The sequence below is a fragment of the Callorhinus ursinus genome, unplaced genomic scaffold (assembly GCF_003265705.2).
Source record: "Callorhinus ursinus isolate GAN/ISIS: 27379988/994484 unplaced genomic scaffold, GSC_fseal_2.0 scaffold4, whole genome shotgun sequence".
NCBI classification, from domain to species: Eukaryota; Metazoa; Chordata; class Mammalia; order Carnivora; family Otariidae; genus Callorhinus; species Callorhinus ursinus.
Window position 1 is genome coordinate 39343388 of NW_027397066.1, and position 18189 is coordinate 39361576.

At 41.1% G+C, this 18189-nt stretch overlaps 1 protein-coding gene across 9 annotated transcripts in view; it reads right to left on the minus strand.

The window, feature by feature from the left end:
- CORIN (corin, serine peptidase) overlaps positions 1-18189 on the minus strand; it is a 239852-nt gene that overhangs the window by 83674 nt on the left and 137989 nt on the right. For all 9 annotated transcript variants that reach the window (XM_073891620.1, XM_025887485.2, XM_073891619.1 and 6 more), the window contains one exon: positions 991-1104. In XM_073891620.1, the coding sequence (XP_073747721.1) occupies positions 991-1104 (114 nt within the window). The remainder of the gene's footprint in view (positions 1-990; positions 1105-18189) is intronic.

Here is an 18189-nt window from a genome sequence, read left to right on the forward strand (position 1 = left end):
ATATATATATGTTATGGACAGAATGTTTATGTCCTTCCAAAATGCGTAGGTGAAGGTCTTAACCCCCAAATAACTGTATGTGGAGACAGGACCTGTAAGGAGGTGCTACAGGTTACATGAGGCCATAAAGGTGGGGCCCTAATCTAATAGTACCCTTATAAGAAGAGGAGGAGACCCTCTCCCGCCCCCGCCCCGCCTCCAACGGGGTCAAGTGAGCACAGAGGAAGATGGAAGCCTCCTAGAAGCCAAGAAAAGAACTCTCACCAGAAACTGAATCTCGTTGACCTTGACCTTAGACTCTCCGGCCTCCAGAACCATACAAGAATAAATTTCTCCTGTTTAAACCATGCGGTCTGTGGTATTTTATATGGTAGCCCAAGCAGATTAGGACAGCATTAGACAAACCACCCACCAATTCAATCAAAACAACTATTCAAATCCATAGTAAATCAATTGACGATGTTTATGGCTGAATCTCTCAATCCATGGATTTAAAGTAGTTAGCACCATGGACTATCGCCAGGTTTAGAGAAAGCATAAACAAACAAGAGGCTTTGCATCTGCTGTGTCAGGAATGTTAAGGATCAGGCGGGTGAAACACTTGCCTATTGAAAATGTCCTTTAAAAAAAAAGAAAGAAAGAAAATGTCCTTTTTAAAAAAGCTGACCTTTCGACTCATTAAGCTTTCAAAACAAAAACAAAAGCCTCACCCAAACAAAATAAACAAAAAACCTCCCTCCAATTTTAAGCCACTTGATGCAAAACTCGTTTCCACTGCGACCTCCGGCTCTCGAGCTCCTAACGGAATCGCGCCTTTGAAAAGGTGCGCAAACACACTGGCTGCCCCCCGATTGCTCCCGTCAGAAAGGCAAACTAACAGTCGTCTACGCCAACGCCCGGCGGTTGTCAGGGTCTGACAGCGGAATGGTTTTGGTTTCCAGGCCCTGGCCCCGGACACCGCCCCCGCGCTCCCCGCCACCCCGCGCCTACTGCAATGCGCCTCGTCGCTCCAGTCGTCACAGTCGTTGTGCCCATTGCACTGCAGCTTCCCGGGCACGCAGAGCCCGCTGGCGCACAGAAAGCTCTCGCCCCCTCCGCAGAGCGCTGGAAAAGAAGAGCAGGGACACCATGTCAGAATAAGCCTTTTTCCTTCAAAAGTCAGGAGAAAAAAGAACAGCAGGAACACCCTCCTTGCTATTCAAGATTTGTTTCCAAATCCCCTCACCGAGTTTTCTTGGGCCCTGTAGGACATTAATTGTGAAATTACCTGGGAAGGATACAAAGAGCGTTGGCCTGAGAAAAGTTAAAGAAAACTCCCCAGTGGGCGTGCTGCGTGAGAGGTTTCCATGCTCAGAGCAGAAGAGGGGGACCTTATCAATGGCACAACTTATGTGGGGGGGATACCAAACGTGAGTATTTTTCTTAATAACTGCAAAGTATTTAAAAACGAAGTGCTATTAGTTGAACAAACATAAAAAAAAAAAAACCCACAATCCTCTCCTTCTAAAACGCTACTCAGTGTTGCACAGAAAAAGTTATGGTAAAAAGAATCAATTGTGTGCTTGAACCAAGCCTAGGGACACCCTGCCCTGTAGTGAAATATATTACAAGTATATAACATATATTACTTTCAGGTACAATATAGTGATCCAACAATTCTATACATTACACAGGGTTCATCACAATGAGTGTACTCTTAATCTCCTTCATCTGTTTCACCCATCCCCCCACCCACCTCCCTTTTAGCAACCACCAGTTTATTTCTCATATTTGAGGGTTTTTTTGTTTCTCTTTTTTTTCTTTGTTCATTTGTTTTGTTTCTTAGCTCCACATATGAATGAAATCATATGGTATTTGTCTTTCTCTGACTCATTTCACTTAGTATTATACTCTCTAGATCCATCCATCTTGTTGCAAATAGTAAGACTTCATTCTTTTTTAGGCTGAATAATATTCAATTGTATGTATATATAGCACATCTTTTGTATCCATTTCATCTGTGGATAGATACTTCGGTTGCTTCCATGTCTTGGCTATTGTAAATAATGCTGCAATAAACATAGGGGTGCATATATCTAGCCTGCCAAGAACTGTCTCTCCAATAGTCCTGTGGTACCCAGGAATGCCCCCCTCACCACCAGAGCCCGGTGATTAAGGAGCATCCCCTATGTGAACTGTGTGCACCTGCTGGCTTCAGCAAGGCAGTGGGAAAGTGCAGGGTGAGGGCATGCTACTGGCTTTCATGATGTTTTACTTTTTTAATCTGAAAAAAAACTTAATTTTTTCATGAGTTCTCAATTCAGAATAACAGTAAATAAATACAACCCTTGAAGATTTCTGTGTCTTTTGTCTCCGTCCCTCCACAAAAGCTAGTGTGATCACGTATGTGGTCACACGCCTGCTCACTGTCACTGCTCCCTAAACAGTGTATTCCTTGATGAGATGAACCCTGTCGACCAAAGAGAACCAAGAAATACAGAATATTTTAACTCAGAATTAGAAATGCGGAAAAGTACAGACTGAATGCTCCAGGCAGGGAAACCCATGTCTCTCACATTTCCCATGTTCCTGGGCCCTAGGAGAGTGACAGACACTCAGGAGATTCTTAGTTAATAGATGATGGGGAAAAGTCAACTTAATCTCAACGAAGCACCGTATATTGCCAAAAAGCAAAGAAAAAATACAATTAATGAATTATTTTCCAATGCTATCAAGGAAATCAGAATTTTGATTTGCTGAACAGTAAGTACTAGTTGATTTAGTTAAGTTTCTTATGATGGCACTTCATGCGTAATCATCATAAGATCACCAACAATGGTCTGGTTTTCCATTACATGCCACCATTTCAGTATCAATACAAAGGACATCTGTGGACTTCAACTGCCAAAATATGAAACACATTTATATTTCAAAGAGCCTCAGAAGATTCAGCACAGGACTGCATTCCTATACCTACAAATACAGACTTCTGAAAGGGACACAGGAAACCAGATATAAAATGAGAATCCAAAACACTAAGATTTTACTGGCCAGTCTATACAATATCCTCTCTCTAGGGTTGAGAGAAAATTTGCAAGGCATAAGTGTTTATTCTATTGTTGAGATTGTTTCTGTGTTATATTAGAGAGTGCAGAAATTCCATCTGTCTGCATTTCAGCAGCTGCAATGCTTCAGGAGAATTATTGCATTCCCCACCTTATGGCTCTGGTGAGTCCTTGACAAATGTAGCTAAGTTCAACATTACATAGCTCCTAACATTTAGGTTTCATCTGTAAGACCCCATATATTTTACTTCAGTAAAGCCATTTCTTGCATATGATTATACCAAATCTGGATCAAATTTAAAACATAGCATAGTTTGCATTGTTCTGATTATTGATATCCCCGTCTTGGCTGATTCCACAGAAACTGACTTCTTTTGTGTGGTTCCTCAGTGGGAGGTGTGGCTCCCCTTAGTTTTAGGACATTGTAAATTGTTTCTTTATACTTATTCTTTCTTTAGAAGTTCATAGTTTCATTAATTAATATTATTTTTGTAAACTCGGAATGATTTTTGTATACTTTTTGTTTGATGTCTCCTTAACTTGTATTCAGAATTTCCGCTTTCTCTGTGTGAAACTGTTCAACTAGCCAAGTACTTCAAACACGTCTTATTTGGGATTTTCAAAGAGCCCCCCATAAAGCAGACAGGCAGGCATTCTATCACAACTTCCTTAGGGGAAATGATGATGATTTGCCATGTGGTAAAGACAACAATTGCCCAAAGTTATATATGTAGCCACGTAGACACAGGATCATGAGGTATGAGCTTCAGCCCCAGTCCTCCATGCCACACCCATGCCCTGTTCCTTGTCCAGGGCAGTTATGTAGTCTCCTGATTTGTGGTCAGTTCAAAGGCATCAGGTTTAGGTAAAAGTTCAAGTTTGTCTTTATTTTTGAGGTGATTTGGGCCAGATGAGATGACATTCCATTTCACCTCTGAGTTTTTTGGAGAATACCCTGGGTGAGCTCATAACAAGTTTCTGTGGAGATTTTTCGATCATAAACTTCACATTCTTATAACAATCATCTTTATTCAAACAGCCTTTTGACTTAGCCCTTAAGGTGACAAAGGGAAATTCCTTGAGGAGAAGGCATGCTATAAAATCTTGATACTGTTTCCACTAACATCATCTATAATTCTAAGAGGTACATGGTGGACTTTAAATCGATGGGGGGGGGAGGGGGCGGAGCAAGATGGCGGAGGAGTAGGAGACCCGGATTTCGTCTGGTCTCAGGAATTCAGCTACACAGGGATCAAACCATTCTGAACACCTACGAACTCAACAGGAGATCGAAGAAAAGAATAGCAACAACTCTCTGAACAGAAAAGCGACCACTTTCTGGAAGGTAGGATGTGCGGAGAAGTGAATCCAAGGTGATATTCGGGAAGATAGATGGCGGGGGAGGGGGCCTCCGTCGGCCGCTTCTGGCAAGTGATAGAGCCGCAGAGCACAAACTCGGAACTTTTAGAAGTCGGCTCCGCTGAGGGACGTCGCTCCAGTGGCTAAGCGGGGGGTGGAATCCTCCTGAGACAGTGTGGTCTCAGGACCCTCGGGGTCACAGAGAGACCGGGGGTGCCTGAGTGCGGCAGAGCTCCCAGGTATCGGAGCGGGGAAGCCGGCTGCAGAGACGGAGCCGAGGCGCAGGTTCTCAGCTCGGGGTTGCCATAAACTGTGATCCGTGTCACAGTTGGGCCACTGCTCCTCCAGCAGGGACCCAACAAGCAGCAGATCTGGGGAGACTCCCCTTCCTCCCCCAGGGAGGAGCGGCACGGGAGCGCACCGCAGGGATCTGCTGGGTTTGGAGACTCCACACGGGGTCAGGTGCCAGAGATAGAAACACTCGGTCACAGGCCGGGTGAGCATGGAGTGCGGCCGGAGACCCGGGAGACGGGAGTGATTGACTGCTTTTCTCTGGGGGCGCACTGAGGAGCGGGGCCCGAGTTCTCGGCTCCTCCGGGGCGGAGATTGGGAGGCTGCCGTTTTCACTCTCGTCCTCCAAAGCTGTACGGAAAGCTTGCAGGGAACAAAAGCTCCCGAGAGCAAACCCAAGCAGATGACTTAGCCCGGACTGGCAAGGGCGGGGCAATTCCGCCTCCGGCAAAGACTTTTGGGAACCACGGAAACAGGCCCCTCCCCCAGAAGAGCAGCAAGAACAGCTGGCCAAGACCAAGTTTTCTTTTTTTTTTAATTTTTTAAATTTTTCTTTGTCCCTTTTTCAACCAACATCTTATCAATCCCTTTTTTTTTTTAAAGATTTTATTTATTTGACAGAGAGAGACACAGTGAGAGAGGGAACACAAGCAGGGGGAGTGGGAGAGGGAGAAGCAGGCTTCCCGCTGAGCAGGGAGCCCGATGCGGGGCTCGATCCCAGGACCCTGAGATCATGACCTGAGCCGAAGGCAGACGCTTAACTACTGAGCCACCCAGGCGCCCCTTATCAATCCCTTTTTTAAAAAAATCTTTTTTATTTTTCATTTTTAGAGTCATATTCTATCTCTTCATAGTAGTTAACCTTATTTTTCGTATATATATATACATATATATGTTGTTCTCTCTTTAAAATTTTGGAATACAGTTTCTTCTAACAGACCAAAATATACCCTAAATCTCTGGGGTATGGCTTTGTCCTAGTCTCCTGCCTGATCACATTCTCTCCCTTTTTTTTTTTAAATTCTCTTCTTTCTTTTTGCAACCAACTTCTTATCTTATCAATTCCTTCTATAAAATCTTTTATAATTTTAGTCTTTACAGTCATATTCCATCCCTTCATATTTACCTTTATTTTTGTACATATATAAGTTTTTCTTTCTTTAAAATTTTGGGAGGCACTTTCTTCAAACAGACCAAAATACACCAAAAATCTAGTGTGTGGCACTGATCTATGCACCAGCCTGATCATATTTGATCATATTTTGTTGTTGTTGTTTTTTTATCTTTTTCTTTTTCTTCTTCTTTTTTTTTTTCTTCTTTCTTTCCCTTTCTTTTTCCCCGGTTTCAGGTCTCTTCTGATTTGTTTAGTGTAAATTTTTCTGGGGTCATTGTTACCCTGTTAGCATTTTGTTCGCTCATTCATCTATTCTCCTCTGGACAAAATGACAAGATGGAAAAAATCACCTCAAAAAAAAAAAGAACAAGAGGCAGTACCGACTGCCAGGGACCTAATCAATATGGACATTAGTAAGATGTCAGAACTAGAGTTCAGAATGACAATTATAAAGATACTAGCTGGGCTTGAAAAAAGCGTGGAAGATATTAGAGAAACGCTTTCTGGAGAAATAAAAGAACTAAAATCTAACCAAGTCAAAATCAAAAAGGCTATTAATGAGGGGCAATCAAAAATGGAGGCTCTAACTGCTACGATAAATGAGGCAGAAGAGAGAATTAGTGGTATAGAAGACCAAATGATGGAAAAACAGCAAGCTGAGAAAAAGAGAGATAAACAACTACTGGATGACGAGGACAGGATTAGAGAGATAAGCGATACCATAAGATGAAACAACATTAGAATAATTGGGATCCCAGAAGAAGAAGAAAGAGAGAGAGGGGCAGAAGGTATATTGGAGCAAATTATAGCAGAGAAATTTCCTAATTTGGGGAAGGAAACAGGCATCAAAATCCAGGAGGCACAGAGAACCCCTCTCAAAATCAATAAAAATAGGTCAAGACCCCAATATCTAATAGTAAAACTTATGAGTCTCAGAGACAAAGAGAAAATCCTGAAAGCAGCTCAGGACAAGAGATCTGTAACCTACGATGGGAGAAACATTAGATTGGCAACAGACCTATCCACAGAGACCTGGCAGGCCAGAAAGGACTGGCATGATGTCTTCAGAGCACTAAATGAGAAAAATATGCAGCCAAGAATACTGTATCCAGCTAGGCTGTCACTGAAAATAGAAGGAGAGATAAAAAGCTTCCAGGACAAACAAAAACTAAAGGAATTTGCAAACACGAAACCAGCCCCACAAGAAATCTTCAAAGGGGTCCTCTAAGCAAAGAGGGAGCCTAAAAGTAACATAGACCAGAAAGGAACACAGACAATATACAGTAACAGTCACCTTACAGGAAATACAATGGCACTAAATTCATATATTTCAATAGTTACCCTGAATGTAAATGGGCTAAATGCCCCAATCAAAAGACACAGGCTATCAGACTGGATTAAAAAACAAGACCCATCGATATGCTGTCTGCAAGAGACTCACTTTAGACCCAAAGACACCCCCAGATTGAAAGTGAGGGAGTGGAAAACCATTTACCATGCTAATGGACACCAAAAGGAAGCTGGAGTGGCAATCCTTATATCAGACAAATTAGATTTTAAACCAAAGACTATAGTAAGAGATGAGGAAGGACACTATATCCTACTTAAAGGGTCTATCCAACAAGAAGATCTAACAATTGTAAATATCTACGCCCCTAACATGGGAGCAGCCAATTATATAAGCCAATTAATAACAAAAGCAAAGAAACACATCGACAACAATACAATAATGGTGGGGGACTTTAACACCCCCCCTCACTGAGATGGACAGATCCATCTAAGCAAAAGATCAACAAGGAAATAAAGACTTTAAATGACACACTGGACCAAATGGACTTCACAGATATATTCAGAACATTCCAACCCAAAGCAACAGAATACACATTCTTCTCTAGGGCCCATGGAACATTCTCCAGAATAGATCACATCCTAGGCCACAAATCAGGTCTCAACCGGTACCAAAAGATTGGGATCATTCCCTGCCTATTTTCAGACTACAATGCTTTGAAACTAGAACTCAGTCACAAGAGGAAAGTCAGAAAGAACTCAAATACATGGAGGCTAAAGAGCATCCTACTAAAGAATGAATGAGTCAACCAGGAAATTAAAGAAGAATTTAAAAAATTCATGGAAACAAATGAAAATGAAAACACAACTGTTCAAAATCTTTGGGATACAGCAAAGGCAGTCCTGAGAGGAAAGTATATAGCAATACAAGCCTTTCTGAAGAAACAATAAAGGTCTCAAATACACAACCTAACCCTACACCTAAAGGAGCTGGAGAAAGAACAGCAAATAAAGCCTAAGAAGAAGAGAAATAATAAAGATCAGAGCAGAAATCAATGAAATAGAAACCAAAAGAACAGTAGAACAGATCAATGAAACTAGGAGCTGGTTCTTTGAAAAAATTAATAAGATTGATAAACTCCTGGCCAGACTTATCAAAAAGAAAAGAGAAATGAGCCAAATAAATAAAATCATGAATGAAAGAGGAGAGATCACAACCAACACCAAAGAAATACAAACAATTATAAGAACATATTATGAGCAATTATATGCCAGCAAATTAGATAATCTGGAAGAAATGGATGCATTCCTAGAGACGTATAAACTACCAAAACTGAACCAGGAAGAAACAGAAAACCTGAGCAGACCTATAACCACTAAGGAAATTGAAGCAGTCATCAAAAATCTCCCAACAAACAAGAGCCCAGGGCCAGATGGCTTCCCAGGGGAATTCTACCAAACATTTAAAGAAGAATTAATACTATTCTTCTGAAACTGTTCCAAAAAATAGAAATGGAAGGAAAACTTCCAAACTCGTTTTATGAGGCCAGGATTACCTTGATCCCCAAACCAGACAAAGACCCCATCAAGAAGGAGAATTACAGATCAATATCCCTGATGAACAGGGATGGAAAATTTCTCACCAAAATACTAGCCAATAGGATCCAACAGTACATTAAAAGGATTATTCACCACAACCAAGTGGGATTTATCCCTGGGCTGCAAGGTTGGTTCAACATCCTCAAATCAATCAATGTGATACAATACATTAATAAAAGAAAGAACAAGAACCATATGATCCTCTCAATAGATGCAGAAAAAGCATTTGACAAAGTACAGCATCCTTTCTTGATCAAAACTCTTCAGAGTATAGGGATAGATGGTACATTCCTTAATATCATAAAAGCCATCTATGAAAAACCCACAGAGAATATCATTCTCAATGGGGAAAAACTGAGAGCTTTGCCCCTAAGGTCAGGAACATGGCAGGGATGTCCACTGTCACCACTGCTATTCAACATAGTATTAAAAGTCCTAGCCACAGCAATCAGACAACAGAAAGAAATAAAAGGCATCCGAATCGGCAAAGAAGAAGTCAAACTCTCACTCTTTGCAGATGATATGATACTTTATGTGGAAAACCCAAAAGACTTCACTGCAAAACTGCTAGACCTCATACAGGAATTCAGTAAAGTGGCAGGATATAAAATCAATGCACAGAAAGCAGTGGCATTCCTATACACCAACAACAAGACAGAAGAAAGAGAAATTAAGGAGTCGATCTCTTTTACAATTGCACCCAAAACCATAAGATACCTAGGAATAAATCTAACCAAAGAGGCAAAGAATCTGTACTCAGAAAACTATAAAATACTCCTCAAAGAAATTGAGGAAGACATGAAGAAATGGAAAAATGTTCCATGCTCATGGACTGGAAAAACAAATATTGTGAAGATGTCAATGCTACCTAGAGCAATCTACACATTTAATACAATCCCTATCAAAATACCATCCACTTTTTTCAAAGAAATGGAACAAATAATCCTAAAATTTGTATGGAACCAGAAAAGACCCCGAATAGCCAGAGGAAAGTCGAAAAGAAAAGCAAAGCTGGTGGCATCACAATTCTGGACTTCCAGCTCTATTACAAAGCTGTCATCATCAAGACAGTATGGTACTGGCACAAAAACAGACACATAGATCAATGGAACAGAATAGAGAGCCCAGAAATGGACCCTCAACTCTATGGTCAACTAATCTTCGACAATGCAGGAAAGAACATCCAGTGGAAAAAAGACAGTCTCTTCAACAAATGGTGTTGGGAAAATTGGACAGTCACATGCAGAAGAATGAAACTGGACCATTTCCTTACACCACACACAAAAATAGACTCAAAATGGTTGAAAGACCTAAATGTGAGACAGGAGTCCATCAAAATCCTAAAGGAGAACACAGGCAGCAACCTCTTTGACCTCAGCCGCAGCAGATTATTCCTAGAAACATCACCAAAGGCAAGGGAAACAAGGGCAAAAATGAACTATTGGGACCTCATCAAGATAAGAAGCTTTTGCACAGCAAAAGAAACAGTCCACAAAACCAAAAGACAACCGACAGAATGGGAGAAGGTGTTTGCAAATGACATATCAGATAAAGGGCTAGTATTCATAATCTATAAAGAACTTATCAAACTCAACACCCAAAGAACAAATGATCCAATCAAGAAATGGGCAGAAGACATGAACAGACATTTTTCCAAAGAAGACATCCAAATGGCCAACAGACACTAGAAAGAGTGCTCAAGATCTCACAGCATCAGCGAAATCCAAATCAAAACTTCAATGAGATACCACCTCACACCAGTCAGATGGCTAAAATTAACAAGTCAGGAAACGACAGATGTTGGCGGGGATGCGGAGAAAGGGGAACCCTCCTACACTGTTGGTGGGACTGCAAGCTGGTGCAGCCACTCTGGAAAACAGTATGGAGGTTCCTCAAAAAGTTGAAAATAGAGCTACCATACGTCCCAGCAATTGCACTACTGGGTATTTACCCCAAAGATACAAATGTAGGGATCCAAAGGGGTATGTGCACCCTGAAGTTTATAGCAGCAATGTCCACAATAGCCAAACTGTGGAAAGTGCAAAGATGTCCATCAACAGATGAATGGATAAAGAAGATGTGGCCTGTATATATAATGGAATATTATGCAGCCATCAAAAGGAATGAAATCTTGCCATTTGCAATGACGTCGATGGAACTGGAGGGTATTATGCTAAGCAAAATAAGTCAATCAGAGAAAGACATGTATCATATGATCTCACTGATATGAGGAATTCTTAATCTCAGGATACAAACTGAGGGTTGCTTGAGTGTTGGGGGGTGGGAGGGATGGGGTGGCTGGGTGATAGACACTGGGGAGGGTGTGTGCTACGGTGAGCGCTGTGAATTGTGCAAGACTGTTGAATCACAGACCTGTACCCCTGAAATAAGTAATACATTATATGTTAAAAAAAAAGAAGAAGATAGCAGGAAGGGAAAAATGAAGGGGGGGAAATGGAGGGGAGACGAACCATGAGAGACTATGGACTCTGAGAAACAACTGAGGGTTCTAGAAGGGAGGGGGGTGGGAGGATGGGTTAGCCTGGTGATGGGTATTAAGGAGGGCACGTATTGAATGGAGCACTGGGTGTTACACGCAAACAATGAATCATGGAACACTACATCAAAAACTAATGATGTAATGTATGGTGATTAACATAACATCATATAAAAGTAAATAAATCGATGGCAGATTGATCAATGGAAGATTCATTGGTTAATTTAACAAATAGTTACTAGGTGTTTACTATGTGCTAGGCATTGTTTTAGAGATACAACAGCGAAGAAAACAAAAATATTTCCCTGCCTTTGAGTAGCATATATTCTATTGAGCGTCATCTGATAAAGATACTTTTACCAAGTAAAGATACTTCACTACCAAAGAGGACTTCCATTTACACATGTGGCAATTGATCAGTATTAATGCAATGATAGCAGCATGCAAATGTATATTGCCTAAGACACTGGTTTACATTTCTAGATGATGGAATAATTTTGAATCACCTGGACTTCAGAAGTCCCTGGATTCTGAAGAGTATATACCCATGAGGATGATCAGCTCTTTTCAGTATTTTGGTCTCTGATAACAGATTGTTGAAATAACCTCCATATCCTGAAATGACCTTTAGATTTCCTACAACTGCTTCCAGCCCTCACAGTTCTCTCTGCCTGTGTATTATGGGCAGCATTTATATTGGCAAATGCTCTCAATACTCTGATTGTTAATTTTTGGAGTCCCTTCCAGAAATTGCCTACCAATCACGGTATAATGTCCTCCTTCACCCAGTCTTTGAGCCTTTGTATAAAGTCTGGGTCTCAGATTCAAATCTCCCTCTGAAGAGAAAGCTGACCTGGCATGGACTGTTACCACCGGAGCCTGTATCAAGAGCCTGCTAGCCCTTCATTGTACAGGCTCCCTGAAATCAAGTTACTGTCAACCACTATTGCTCTTTCCTTTTACAAGACTATTTGAGTACACGAGAAAGCATAAGTATAATCTTTTATAACAGCCAATACAAGAATTCCTCTTGGGGAGAGCCCTGTTTCTTTGGGGTTGATAAAAGGATTGAGGTGAAAGATAGATGAGAAAGGAGAAAGAAAACCCAAGGATACGCTCAAGTAAAGCAAACTTGCTCTTACCCTGCCATCCAAGCCCTACTCACTAGAAAACCTTCTTTTGTTGAACATGAAGATGTTTGGGGTAGGTATGCTTGGGGATCAGAGAACTCTGCGTACTAACAGGTAAAGGAACCCCATGAGGAGAAGGAGGGGCCAGTGCTGCTGGGCACTGTCTTGGGGGAGATATTTAAAAAAAAAAAAAAAGTTGGTTGAGTCTTCCTGAGGAGCACAGTACAGAGAAGACCCTTTATAAAACAGAAATATAATGGGATATTTCAAGTTGTTTTCTGAGGAATGGGAGGTGTATTTCTTCCTCCATCTACTATGTGGAATTAACAAAGCTTATATTGCTCTCTAATTCTTTAACTCACTTATTTAGCCAATTTGGCCCCTTGTCAGGAGCTTGGGACACATAATTGAGTACAGAATATATCCCTTGCTCTGTGGAGATTATAATCTAGGGAGACAAATGTGAATAAACATAATAAATAAAAAGTTATTTTTTATAATAAATAATGAGGTAATAAATGCTATTTTAAAAAGCGTCAACAAATTATGAGGGGGTGGGGTAGGACAGGGCCCAATATTAATTAGGGTGCTGGGGGCAAGCCTCATTGAAGGTTGACATTTAAGCAATAACTTGAAAGAGGTGAGGGAGTTAACCAACTCTCAGGGGAAGATTTCAGCAGAAGGAAGTCCCAATGCAAAGAGTCTCAGGCAGGAGCGTGTCTGGCGGGGGTGTGGAGAACAGCAAAGAAATGTGTGTGGCCACAGTAGAGCAAGTGGGGGAGAATATAGCAAGAGATGAAGCAGAGTGGAAGGGAGGAGTCTGCTATCTGGGGCTTTGCAAGGGCTTTGTAACTTAGATATAAATAAAGTCATTACCAGGTTTCAGTAAAAAGTGGCATGATCTGACTTATGTTTCCCTGGATCTCTGCCTGTTGTGTTGAAAATACTCTAGAGAGGCAAAGAAAGCAGTAGGAACTAGTGTTAGGAGCCTATTGAAGTTATCCAGAAAGAGTGATGGTGGCTTGGAGGGAGTAGCAGTAAAGGTGCCTAGACATGATTGGATGCTGGCTGTATTTTCAAAGTAGAGCCAGGAGGGTTTCCGGGCCCATTCGATGAGAGTTGTGAGGGAAAGACAAGAGCCAGTAAGGACTTTAAGTCTCCAGCCAGCCAGATGACTGGAATTGCCATCTCCTAAGGTGGAGAAGCCTATCGGAGGAGTAAGACTGGGGGGGAAAGATGAGCAGTTACATTTTGGACATGCTGCATCTGACGTACACAGTAGACACCCAAGTCGAGATGTTGAGTAGACAACTGGATTTATAAGTCCAAAGTCTGGGAAGGAGGCTAGGACGACACATATAAATATGTGCGCTGTCAGCATATCAATTCAATGCCAGTGTGCCTGGATGAGATTTTGGCCATGTGAGGTCAGTGGGGACTTGGGTAAGAGTGGTTTCAACGGACTGAGGACCAAAGTCTGACTGCAGTATGTCGAAGAGAGAGGAAGTAGTACAGAAAGGAAGGACAACTTTTTTTGCTGCAGAAGAGAACAAATAAATAGGTGGTAGATAACAAGGGAAGTGGTTTTTTTTTTTTTTAAAGCATTTTTAAATGATTTTGTATGAGTACTTTCTTTGTGGGGAGCAGAGTGGTGCTAAGTTCTGCCTACAGGTTGGCTTGGATCAAATAAATATTGCTCACCCTTGAAGATACAGGAGGCCAGAGATGAAGAATCATCAACATCAGGAATATAGTTACAATCTAAAAATGAAGCCAATCTTATATCTGTCTGTCCCTCTAGTCCTATCACTAAAATGTGGCTTCCTCAGAAAAAACTATTTATCTTCCAAGGTGAGAAATCCTTCCATTCTCTTCTTTACCCTCTTCAACATCTACTAGGCCTCTATTAAACAGGGTGTACCATGCTAATCACTTCTAATAGTGCTGATGCTCAAGACCACCAGAACTACAGACTGCTTAAAAAAAGACTTTCTTTTTTTTTTTTAAGATTTTATTTATTTATTTGAGAGAGAGAGAATGAGAGCCAGAGAGCACGAGAGGGAAGAGGGTCAGAGGGAGAAGCAGACTCCCCGCCGAGCAGGGAGCCCGATGTGGGACCCGATCCCGGGACTCCAGGATCATGACCTGAGCCGAAGGCAGTCGCTTAACCAACTGAGCCACCCAGGCGCCCAAAAAAAGACTTTCTTTATTATTCATAATACTTTATATTAGCAGAAGATATCTGTTTGTTTTTTGCCTCTCTCCATCTCTCCCTTCTAGAATATACGCTCCTTGAGAGAGAGAGCACTGTATCAGTTTTTCTCACTGCTGCGTCCTGAGTCTAGAATAGAATTAAATATTGGTTAAATAAATAAATGAAGACAGAACATAAGGTGCCTCACAGAACTAAATGATCATTCATTTTGGGGGAGATGTTCAAAGGCAATAAACATCTTACAATTTTATTCTTTTAGTTGGTAGGGCAATAAAGGGCTGGTGTAATATTAAAATCCCTCTGTGTTAGTGTGGGATACTTGCTCAAACCTGCAGACAAGTCTGCCTTCTGGTAGCATTTGCTTGTACAGTAGGACAATGAATCAAAAGGACCCTTCTACCTAAAATAATCTTCCACTGGCTTGTGGACATGTGTCTAATATTCTCCCCAAAACCTACACCCACATCACTCATTCCTTAGGTTAAAATGGTGGTTTTCAGGCCGCCTGGGTAGCTCAGTCGGTTAAGCATCTGCCTTCAGCTTAGGTCATGATCCCGGGGTCCTGCGATAGAGTCCTGAATCGGGCTCCCTGTTCAGTGCGGAGTCTTCTTCCCCCTCTCCCTCTGCCCCTCCTCCCTGCCTGTGCACTCTCTCTCTCTCTCGCTCTCAAATAAATAATGAAATCTTTAAAAAATAAAATAAAATAAAATGGTGGTTTTCAGATGAATCCGGGGATGCCAAGGAAAGGGGCTTTGGGGCCAGGTCATGGGTTTGAGGGGTGTCTTCAATCCCCTACTCCACCGCAGCCAGGGAGCTCCACTCTTATCCGCTTTACATATTTCAGTCCATTGAAAATGGGTTTTTGCTGCCAAAAACAAGTTTGAAAACCCTTCACCCTTAAGACTTTAAATGTTTAGTTAAAGTCTGAGAGAGATTACACTTTATTTCCTTTTTTTTTTTTTTTGGCCATGAATACTTAATTCTGAATTTAACTATAGACTGTTGAACTCATCACATTTAGAGTTGAAAGAATGGGCTCTCTGATGAGTAGCTTTTGAGGTGGGCATAGGGAGTTGAGGGAAGTTATAAAACATGGGAAGTGAGAATGAGAAGTGGGACCTGGAAGCTCAAGTGAGCTCAGAATGGCCAGGCCCGAAGGTGTAGCTGTCACACTACCAGGCAAGAAATGCCACATCACTTTATTTTTCTAAGTCAGATTAATTCATACTTCCCCACTCAGAGAGGTGATAGAAAATATTATTCAGGCATGCTCTGCAGGGGTTTCAGCTTCCTTAGGGTGGTGCAAGGATCCAAGGGGCTTACTTGGTACCTGCCAGAGCCAAGGAAAGGGCTCTAGCTTTCAGTGTCTCCAAGAATTGCTGAGAGGCGCATGGTTCTAAGTCCTAGGGGTTTACCCTAGACAGAGCGCTCCATTATATCTGATCCATACCAGGGTTCAGGGTCATGGTCCCCAGTGTCAAGCATTCCTGGCTGCCCCACACTGCCATTTCCCTCTGAGATCCTGTCTCTTCCCCTAAGCAAGTAAGCACCGGTCCCTGCTCCATGAGGGACATGGCAAAACTCAGCTACCTCCCCCCGCTGCTCCCACCCCGCCACCTCCAAGCCTTGGGTAATGTCTCCTACATCCCCAGCCTCCACCTCTACCCACCCCTCCAAACATCTTCCCGCCATACCACCCCACTCTGGGTGATGCCACATGATCTCTGCTCAACCCCTCCCTCCTCAATGCTGGTCTCTCTCCTGAAAATGCAGAAATGATAACACACATCCTTTTTGTCTTCCTAGTAGATTGCTCTATTAGATTTTTCATTCATTACCGAGGGAGCAAAGGACTCTATCAGCACCTTTTAACGTGCAGGTCTTTGTTCCAAAGCAGTATATGGTAAGTAGTTAGGAAATGCCAGTTGGATACTTAGAGAGTTCTTAGATATTCTAAAAACAGAAGTACCACAGTGACTTCCTCTTTTATGATCTGTGGTGCCCATACACTTGCTGCAAAGACAGCAAGGTAAAACCAGTTCCCTCACCCTGTACAACTCCAGGTCCCTCCGCGCCTGTTAGATAACATGTTGCAATTAGTGAGAAAATATCTGTCAAATAAACTTCAAAGAAAATCCGAAACAACTCCCCCAATTAAATGTCCTCAAGATGAAGTTACTCCTTGACTCTTTTTTTTTCTCTCTGAAATAAAGCTATGCTTTGATTCAGTGAAAACTCTGCCATCTGGCCTTCTGCTTAAAGTCCTGAAAATAAGAATTAAGTACATGTCTTGCTTGTCTCACAGCATGATAGAGGACCTATCATTCTATAGAAAAATCAGTCATTGTGAAATTACCTAAAAATCATTAGAAGGAAACAAAACTAGGTCTGTAACTGGTGGCACTCTGGTAGGAGAGAGAACGTGAACAGAGTTTGGAAAGCAGTTCCGTGTCATCATTCAACGTCTCAAGTAAAATCACAGTATGAAATAGAGGCAGACAAAATCCTGCTCAGAGGATTTAAATCTAATTAGAGGAGAAAGGAAGAAAGAACAGAATAAAAAGCACATTAGCTTTACGATCAGAGACCGCCAGAAACAAACTGCCAAGCAGAAGTCTAAACAAAACTTAAATATATATATATATTTCAGAAAGAAGGAAGGAAGGGAGGGAGGGAGGAAGGAAAAACAGGAATTGTCAAATAAAAGGATATACTAGTCTACTACCTCAAGTTTTAGTGTCTAAAATCCCCAAAAGAACTCTGAAACAATTCTGTCAAAAACCCCTGGAAAATAAGGTGCCTATCACGATTATGTTATTTATAATTTCCTGCATATAAGTGCAATAACACAACTTCGACTTTCTAAAGAACATGGACAGTTTAGAAACTGAACGGACACAGTCTACCCTCTTGACAAGGCAGGTAGAGATTTCTAAATTCAGAGATAATTACTCAAATATTTAGGTTTTCTGGGGGTGTTACTTTCAAAATTCACTTTAAGAAATAAACACTTTATTTTCTACACAAGTAATTATCATTTAACGGTACTTTAAAATATTTTTGAGATTTTTCTCCAAACATAAGGCTGTCTTAAATGATATTTTGCAAATATTGATTATGAATCATGAAATGATAGTGATGGAACAATATATACATTACCTTTGACAAATTTCAAACAAACGTAGGATGTTGGATTTTTTTATAAAAGAATAAGATGTATGCATATAAATCTAGGAGAAGCAAAAGAGATACATATTATTTGGAAAGAAAATGAAAATTTCTTGGTATGGTATGGTATGGTAGTATCTGAAAAATTATACATACTAGCATTTTTCCGACCTTTATTAAACGTGAAACTCAGTCACAACATCTATGGAAAGACTCAGCAGAAAGATAAACAAAAATCAGTTTGAAGAGCTATTCCACATTATTTTTCTTACTTGTTGCGTTATAACAAATTGGACTGATTTCGTTTTACAATAGTTCATGGATTTAATTTTCAACTCAAACCAAAATTATTTTTAATCCTAGTTTCTTTTATTTTAGTTCATTTTATACATAGACAGTCTAAAAGCTGGAATAAACTGTCCACGATGCAATACTATGTGGCCTGAGACTCAGCAATAGAATAAACATATATATTTACAATTTAC